This window comes from Erythrolamprus reginae, chromosome 13 (assembly GCF_031021105.1).
Source record: "Erythrolamprus reginae isolate rEryReg1 chromosome 13, rEryReg1.hap1, whole genome shotgun sequence".
Classification (NCBI taxonomy): domain Eukaryota; kingdom Metazoa; phylum Chordata; class Lepidosauria; order Squamata; family Dipsadidae; genus Erythrolamprus; species Erythrolamprus reginae.
Window position 1 is genome coordinate 9,734,347 of NC_091962.1, and position 9,098 is coordinate 9,743,444.

Below are 9,098 nucleotides of genomic sequence, written 5' to 3' on the forward strand. Positions count from 1 at the left end.
ACACAAATACTCACAACACACCCTCGTTAACCTTAAATTAAGGGTAGGGTTTAAGAGAGAAGATGGGAGGTTTGATGCCCTGTTTATTATTATTATTTTAACAAATAAAAACAAAGGAAACAAGAAAAATGTAGAAAAAAACTGGCAAAAAAGGCAACCAAAGAATAGTGGGATATGGGTATTCAGGTAGCCAAAGGATCCATAAATCGAAATAAATTTACACCTGGGGCTGGTTTAAAGACCTCCGCCCCTGCGCCCCAAACCGCGAATAAATCTCGTTTTATTTTGACACCTAGTGGCGGGGAGTTCCCAAGACCCCCGAAACTCCGACTAGCCTATCCAGCATTGGGTTCAATTCCAGCGGCTTCCAAAATGAATTGGAAGCGCCTCTGGGGCTGTGGAAAGCCCCCCCCCTCGCCCGGAAGCAGAACTAGCCCCGATCCTGAAGCAGGGTGGGGACATGCGCGCACCTTGCGCTTATTTAACCCGCGGCGGGCTTAAAGAGGGACGATTGCAGACGCCGTCTCGAGATCTCGGCGCGCCTTTGCCTCCCCCCCTCTTTTTTGGGTGGTCAATTTGCCTCCAGCGGTAGGATCTCCCGATGGCCTCCTTTCCTTGCTTTAAACACCGCAAACCCTTCGGTGAGTAGTTAAAGCGATCCGGGATTCTGTCCTGCTCCGTGGAAACGCGCCCGGGTGGAGGTCCCCCCCCCCCCAATTGCTTGTGCTTCCCACCCCAATTGCTACCGCCCCCTGTTGGCCCAAGGAGGGCATTTCACCTTATTTTTTGGAGGGTTATTTTCTTCATTTTTAGAGCTTATTCCAACGACCTGTTTTCCCCATAATACGCTTCCCCACGTTAAGTAAAACCCGAGCAGACTCGGGTTAGTTCAGTTTTCTGGACATACTTAACCAAGGTGTCCTGCTTGGGCGGGGTTGGACTAGATGAACTTACAAGGGCCCTTCCATTATCTGTCCATGAATTGCTAAGGGCGGTGTTTGGGATCCTAGGACCCTTAAGACCCCCCCCCCAAGATATCTGGGGGGCCCTCTGAATTCAAAATTACTTGCTAGCCTGCGTAGAAAAATAATTGCATGTTAAAATCCTATCGTGTAATTGTGGGAAACGTACAAACAGCAAAAGCATCAGTTTTTAATAAATATTAATATAGCTGCAGCCATTTGAATAATTATTAATATCCATAGCAGCAAAAATACTTTGGGAATTTATTTATAATTTTCAGAAGGAAGGGAGAGGGCGGGAGAGGTTGAGAAAGAGAGGGGGAGAGGAAGGGAGGGAGGGAGGGAGAGAGAGAGAGAAAGGAAGGAGAGAAAGAAAGAAAGAAAGAAAGAAAGAAAGAAAGAAAGAGAATTAAGGACCCAAGTTTAATCTAGCATAAAATGTGAATGGTTTGTTTGTGTCCTACTATAAAAATGCAAGCAACTGCACTTTATTGGGATCTAACTGGCTTTCCAAGCTCTCTAGAAGAGGTGGCATTACAGATCCCATCATTCCCAGCCAACATAATTTTTTAAGCTTTGGGATTAAGGCTGCTAAAAGGCCTTAAAAGTCATTTCTCTGCAGATAGACAAACTTTAAGAAGTTGCTGTGAACCACAATTAAACCATGATTTGGCTTTAGGAAAGGGTGGTTGGCTTGTCCCATTTGTGTGTGTGTGTGTTTGAGTGATAGAGAGGGAAAGAGACGGGAAGAGAGAGAGGAAGAGGGGGGGAAAGAGGGGGAGAGGGAGGTAGAGGAACAGAGAGAGGAAGAGAGGGAAAAAAGAGGTGGAGAGGGAGGGAGAGGAGGAGAAAAAGAGGAAAAAGGAGGAGAGGGAGGGAGAGGAAGAGAGGGGAAGAGAGGGGGAGAGGGAGAGAGGGAGAAAGAGAGAGAGGGAGGGAGAGGAAGAGAGGGGAAGAAAGAGAGGGGGAGAGAGGAAGAGGGAGAAAGAGAGAGAGAGAGAGGAAGAGAGGGGAAGAAAGAGAGGGGGAGAGAGGAAGAGGAAGAAAGAGAGAGAGAGAGAGAGAGAGAGAGGAGTATGCTTAACTAAACAACCATGTTTTCTGAGTTGTAAAACAAATTCTTGTGTACTTGCAAAGTCACATTTTAGTGGATTTTGCTGACTGGAATTCCTTTCGCAAACCATGGATAAATTGAGGTTTAGTGTGATGTGTGAACCTGCAGGGGGGGGGATAGGAAACCACACAATTATTAAAGCTGGGAATGTCCATCCACAATCCATCGTGAATTCTTTCCAATGTTTGAAAAACTTATTATTCTAGCTTCCCGGAAGAATGAAGTGGCTGCAATCCGGATAAAATTTCCTTACAAACTACCGGTAGGTGTATTTTGTGAATTTTCTTAACCCTGCTGTTCTGTTTAAGAAAAGTAACAAATCTTATGTTCCCGGGTCACCCTGACCCGGACCGAAAACTCTTCATTTGCAGTGCTTATGTTTGGTCTTTTTGAAAGCTTTTTTCACTTGGAAAGTAGTCTGAACATTTCTGCACACAATGATATGAAAATTGAAATGAAAAAAGTAAATCTTATTGGTTTATTTTGCGGATATAATGCATGCCCCCCCCTGTTTTTGTGAATTTTTTTTCAATTTATGGATAGTTTTGCTTGCAAAATGCATTCTATTTTACTAAAGTTGGTATGGGATTGGTAGCTTGAACATTTCTGAACATAATGATATGAAAATTGAACTGGAAAAATTGATGCATATTGGTTTCTTTTGTTGATGAAATGCACGCCCCCCCCGTTTTTTTTAAATAGTCTTCACTTTATGGATAGTTTTGCTAGCAAAATACATTCTATTTTACTAAAATTGGTGTGGGATTGGTAGCTTGAACATTTCTGAACATAATGATATGAAAATTGAACTGGAAAAATTGATGCATATTGGTTTATTTTGCACATAAAGTATGCCTCAATTATTTCAATTTATATAAAAATTATGCTGTTAATTTCAAACTTACATACTTTTTTTTAGTAAAATGGATTTGTTTCATAAAATTAGTTCTCTGGCTACAATGTGGTTGATTTTCAAAAGGATATTCCAAATATTTCTAGACAAATATGTATAAACAGTGACAATAATGGCACACAACAAGGCCGAGGGGGGGTGGCCCTTTTGTGGCAAAAATAAACCAATAAGAACCATTTTGTTCAGTTCATTTATATTTTTCTTATATTCAGAAATGTTCAATTTAGTATATCAAACCTTTTGGGGGAAAATTCCTTAGGGATTTGTAGCCTTAAAAAATAGAAATTGACACAAAATTAAAAAAGGATGGGGGGAGGGGCTTTTTGATCAAAATAAAAATATAAGTCTCAATTTTTCCAGTTCAATTTTCATATCATTATGTTCATAAATGTTCAAACTAGTTTTCCAGTTGAAAAGGTTTTCAAAAAGACCAAATTCAAGTGCCTAAAAAAAATCATTTTGGTCCGGGTCTATATGACCCGAACAGACTAAGTGTGACTTTTTTTTTGCCCAGAAAAAAAATTTTTCCCCCACCCCCACAAATATTTTTTTGATGGTCAGCATTGTTAAATTGAGTAAATGAATGCCTAAGATTTTAAAGAATATTTCGGATTTGGAGCATAAAAAAATAAAAAGTGAAAATGGTTGCAAGCAGCTGAGGGGGGAGGGAAGGCCTTATTTCTGATGTTAAAAAACCAGTAAGAATCATTTTGTTCAGTTCCTTTATATTTTTCTTATATTCAGAAATGTTCAAGCTACCAATCCCACACCAACTTCAGTAAAATAGAATGCATTTTGCAAGCAAAACTATCCATAAATTGAAAAAACTTTCACAAAAACGGGGGGGCGTGCATTATATCAGCAAAATAAACCAATAAGAATTACTTTTTTCATTTCAATTTTCATATCATTGTGTGCAGAAATGTTCAGACTACTTTCCAAGTGAAAAAAGCTTTCAAAAAGACCAAACATAAGCACTGCAAATGAAGAGTTTTCGGTCCGGGTCAGGGTGACCCAGGAACAGAAGATTTGTAACTTTTTTTGCCCAGCAAAAACTAAGCCCCCCAGCCCCCCAAAAAAATTCTCATAGAGAGAACCCCTGAAATGATGAATAGTCATGAAATTTCAAGTTTCAGATATGCAGGGAAATTTTTTTACAGGGACTCAAACTTGGCTTCGGGTCAAATAGACCCGAACAGAACAGCAGGGTTAAGGGCAAGCCTCTTGCACAACAGTAGTGAACTTGGGGTTCTCTTTCTTTCTTTCCTTCTTTTTTCCTTTCTCCTTCCTTCCTTCCTTCATTCTCGCCTGTTTTTCTTTTTTCCTTTGTCCTTCCTTCCTTCTTTCCTTCCTTTTATTTCTTCCTTCCTTCTCTCCTGTTTTTCTTTCTTTTTTCCTTCCTTCTTTTTTCCTTTCTCCTTCCTTCCTTCCTTTTATTTCTTCCTTCCTTCTCTCCTGTTTTTCTTTTTTCCTTCCTTCTTTTTTCCTTTCTCCTTCCTTCTTTCCTTCCTTTTATTTCTTCCTTCCTTCTCTCCTGTTTTTCTTTCTTTTTTCCTTCCTTCTTTCCTTCTTTTTTCCTTTCTCCTTCCTTCTTTCCTTCCTTTTATTTCTTCCTTCCTTCTCTCCTGTTTTTCTTTCTTTTTTCCTTCCTTCTTTCCTTCTTTTTTCCTTTCTCCTTTCCTTCCTTTTATTTCTTCCTTCCTTCTCTCCTGTTTTCCTTTCTTCTTTTTTCCTTTCCCCTTCCTTCTTTCCTTCCTTTTATTTCTTGCTTCCTTCTCCTGTTTTTCTCTTTCTTTTTTCTTCCTTCTTTCCTTCTTTTTTCCTTTCTCCTTCCTTCCTTTTATTTCTTCCTTCCTTCTGTTTTTCTTTTTTCCTTCCTTCTTTCCTTCTTTTTTCCTTTCTCCTTCCTTCCTTTTGTTTCTTTTCTTCCCTCCTGTTTTTTTCTTTTTTCCTTTCTTTCTTTCTCTCTCTCTCTCTCTCTCTTTTCCCCTCCACTTCTGCTGTGTCATGAAGCCAGAGGGGTTTGTTTAATATCCCTCCAGTGTTGTATACACACTTGTGCCGGCACAAGTAGGCACAAACACACCAGTTGAAACTCACACCTATTCTTTCCACCTTCTCAAACTCAGCTCTTGGGTTAATTGCAGGTGATTCTGGAACGCTATTCGAAGGAGAAAATATTGCCGGCTTTAAGCAAGGTGAAGTTTCTAGTCCCTCGAGATTTCACCATCGGCCAGTTTTCAGCCATCATCCGGTGAGCATTTGAAATCTTGCAAGCAAAATTTAATTAAGAAAGCATGGGAGGGGGGGGGTTCTTCCAGGTGGGGAGTAAATAGAGAAATGCCAGGATGTTTTTGCTAAAACCAATGAAGATTTTTAAATGGGGTTTAAGTGAGTGAATGAATGACTAGATTAGCATTTGAAAACCAAGTCATTAAACCATCATTAACAAGGAAGTGTTGTTTCCCAACCCCCCCACAAAAGAGAGCAAGTGGATTTCTGGATTTGGCCCTGGTGAAATGGGGTTGAAGTGCAGGTGGATCTACTCACCAGAATGAAGATTTTTTTAAAATTGGGGTTGGTCTAGATCAGTGATTTTCAACCTTTTTTGAGCCGCGGCACATTATTCACATTTACAAAACCATGGGGCACATTGAGGGGGGGGGGGGCGGCTAAAAAAAGTTTGGACAAAAAGAATTCTCTCTCTTTTCTCCCTCCCTCTTTCTCTCCCTCCCTCTTTTTTCTCTCTCTCCATCCCTCTTTCTTTCTCTTTCTTCCTTCCTCTTTTTTGCTCTTTCTCTCTCCCTCCCTCCCTGTCTTTCTCTCTCCCACCTCCCCTCCCTCTTTCTCTCTTTCTTTCTCTCTCTTTCTCTCTCTCTTGCTTGCTTTCTCTCTTGTTCCCTTTCTCTCTCTCTCGTTCTCTTTCTTTTTCTCTCCCTTTCTCTATCTCTCTCTTGCTTTCTCTCTCTTACTTGCTTGCTTTCTCTCTCTTGCTTTCTTTTTTTCTCTCTCTCCATCCCTCTTTCTTTCTCTTCCTTCCTTCCTCTTTTTTGCTCTTTCTCTCTCCCTCCCTATCTCCCTCTGTCTTTCTCTCTCCCACCTCCCCTCCCTCTTTCTCTCTTTCTTTCTCTCTCTCTTGCTTGCTTTCTCTCTTGTTCCCTTTCTCTCTTTCTTTCTCTCTCTCTCGTTCTTTCTTTTTCTCTCCCTTTCTCTCTCTCTTGCTTGCTTTCTCTCTCTTGCTTTCTTTCTCTTTTTTTCTCTCTCTCCATCCCTCTTTCTTTCTCTTTCTTCCTTCCTCTTTTTTGCTCTTTCTCCCTCCCTACCTCCCTGTCTTTCTCTCTCCCACCTTCCCTCCCTCTTTCTTTCTCTCTCTTGCTCTCTCTCTTGCTTGCTTTCTCTCTTGTTCCCTTTCTCTCTCTCTCTTTCTCTCTCGTTCGCTTTCTTTTTCTCTCCCTTTCTTTCTCTCTCTCTTGCTTTCTTTCTCTCTTACTTGCTTTCTCTTTTTCTCTCTCTCTCTCTCTTTCTCTCTCTCTCATTTTTCTCTCTCTCTGAGCTTTGCGACACACCTGACCATGTCTCACAGCACACTAGTGTGCCGCGGCACACTGGTTGAAAAACACTGGTCTAGATGATCTCTAAGCCCCTTTTCTAAACTGTACTGTATAGTGTATTGGCTCTATATTGTATAGAGTATATTGAGAGAGAGGAGAGAGTTTAAAACAGGGAAAGACTAGTGGAGTGAAGGGGGAAAAAACTGCCCCCCCATCAAACCAGGTTTCCTTGACTATTTTAACCCAAATAGGCCATTTTTTAAAAAAATTACAAAATAAAAATAAATAAGATTTATGGAGGAACGGCTGGAAGGGAACCTGTCCCTACAAGCGTTGATCAAGTCTGACTTGAACGCTGCTGTTTTTTTCGGTAGGAGGCCAAAATTCTATCAACTCTATGCAGGAAAGGCAAACATAAATCAATTTAGGATGATGTCATCCAATGGAAACTAGGGAATGGCTCAGGCGGTGCCAAAAAGCGAAACTTTGCCTAGGCTTACACTCCTGCTCTTTGAAAATAAGCTTGGTGGTTAATGCACCAGGTTAGTAAGCCAGGTGGCAGTGAGTTCTAGTCCCACCTTAGACAGGAAAGACTGCTAGGTGACTTTGGGTCAATCACCAGGAGAGGGTGAGTTTTAGTTCCATGTTAGAAACAAAAGCTACCTGGGTGACTTTGGACTGATTACCAGGCAAGGGTGAATTCTAGTTCCATGTTAGAAACAAAAGCTACCTGGGTGACTTTGGACTGATTACCAGGAGATGTTGAGCTCTAGTTCCATATTAGAAACAAAAACTACCTGGGTGACTTTGGAATGATTACCAGGAGATGGTGAGCTCTAGTTCCATATTAGAAACAAAAGCTACCTGGGTGACTTTGGGCTGGTTACCAGGAGATGGCGAGCTCTAGTTCCATGTTAGAAACAAAAACTACCTGGGTGACTTTGGAATGATTACCAGGCAAGGGTGAATTCTAGTTCCATGTTAGAAACAAATGCTACCTGGGTGACTTTGGGCCAATCACCAGGAGAGGGCAAGTTCTAGTCCCATGTTAGATACAAAAGCCAGATGGGTGACTTTGGGCCAATCACCAGGAGACCAGGAGTTCTAGTCCCATATTAGATACAAAAGCCAGCTAGGTGACTTTGGTCCGATCACCAGGAGACGGGGCGAGTTCTAGCCCCGCCTTCATCCATCCTTGGACCATGTAAGAAACTTTGGAAATCGCACAAACACACACACTCCCATGTCAAGGCCCTTGAGATCTCAACATTGCGTGTCCTTCTTCCCCTCCCATTCCCGCAGCAACCGGATGGGCCTGAGGTCCACGCAGGCCTTCTACTTCCTGGTGGACGGTGACCACAGCCTCGTGAACATGTCCGCCACCATGGGTGAAGTCTACACCCTGTACAAAGACGAGGACGGCTTCCTCTACGTGACGTACGCCTCCCAGGAGATGTTCGGTTGAGGGCCTTCAAACCCTCTCAAGAAGAATGGGTCTCCTTTCCTTCTCTCGTCCTGGCTGGGCCCGTTTTTATTAATTTTTTGCAGCCTTCAGAACCTCAGAGCTTCTAATTTCCACCCACGTTATGCAGAAATGATTTTACGGGTTTGGGGTTTCCTGAGCTGCTCCGGTGGAAATAGTCTTCTGCTTGGTGGTCTTCAAAGGATCTGGCTACTTCCCTTCCTCTGCCAGGTTTTTTTTGAGGGGGAGATTAAATGTCTTCTACTCCAGATTCTCCTACCCCCTGGTTCAGTTTTGGGGGGTGAGCCCTGTGATTCCCAGTCCCCCAAATCTCGGTCTTTTCTCACCCCCAAAATAAAGAAATGAAGCTCTCCCCAAGCTTTTTTTTAGTGTTTCTCAACTTTACGCAACTTGAAGATAAGGTGGACTTCAACTCCCAGAATCCTCCTGCCAGGGGAATTCTGGGAATTAAAAGTCCAGTCGCTCAATTTTCAAGGCTTGAGAAAACAGTATTTGGGCGCTAACTCCCAGCATCCCTTTCCCTCGGTTGTGCCGGCCGAGGCTGCTGGGATTTGTAGTAATTTCAGCTCAGCTCAATAGTGGAGGACTAACTTCCCTTCGCCGCCGAAGGAATTGCACAACTTAACCTCGGCGTGGGATAGACCAGTCAAGTTTTTGCCAGGGAGAGAGAGAGAACTCGGTTAGTTGCGACTGGGGGGAGGATTTAAGCGGAAAGTGTTGAAAAAATTTGCAAAGCAAAAACGTTAAGAAATGTATAAATGCAAAGTAAAGTTGTGTGCGGCTGGCAGGGCCTGGAAAATGTGTATTTATTATTAAATTATTAAAAGGTTTATTTGGAGTATTTCGTAGCTTATTTTTCGACGCGCCGACGGGAGTCGACGCTCGGTGTCTGCCTAACTTTCGCGCCTAATTTCAGAGTTAAAAAAAAAGGGGGGGGGAATTGTTTTTCATCTGTTTTATATTATAAAAATCAATAAAAATATTAATATAAAAAAATTCATCTCCTCTATATAGAGACATTTTCTCCTCTGCTCCAAATCAAACTCTTAATAGCTTAAATTTTTTGGGGGGGGGG

General features: G+C 42.0%; 1 protein-coding gene across 1 annotated transcript; it reads left to right on the top strand.

Moving 5' to 3' along the window:
- The first annotated feature begins 224 nt into the window (after positions 1–224).
- LOC139175401 (microtubule-associated proteins 1A/1B light chain 3C-like) lies at positions 225–8,861 on the top strand. Its single transcript, XM_070766502.1, has 4 exons — positions 225–641; positions 2,283–2,338; positions 5,137–5,243; positions 7,843–8,861. Exons 1-4 carry the CDS (start codon positions 602–604, stop codon positions 8,003–8,005), a joined length of 366 nt encoding a protein of 121 aa, XP_070622603.1. The 5' UTR covers positions 225–601; the 3' UTR covers positions 8,006–8,861.
- Positions 8,862–9,098: the final 237 nt, after the last annotated feature.

Bases quoted from the DNA above. Each gene is read 5' to 3' on its own strand.
- LOC139175401 (XM_070766502.1), top strand. From the start codon at position 602: ATGGCCTCCTTTCCTTGCTTTAAACACCGCAAACCCTTCG. The intron at 642-2,282 runs GTGAGTAGTTAA...TTATTATTCTAG, and splicing joins TAAACACCGCAAACCCTTCG to CTTCCCGGAAGAATGAAGTG. The intron at 2,339-5,136 runs GTAGGTGTATTT...GGTTAATTGCAG, and splicing joins AATTTCCTTACAAACTACCG to GTGATTCTGGAACGCTATTC.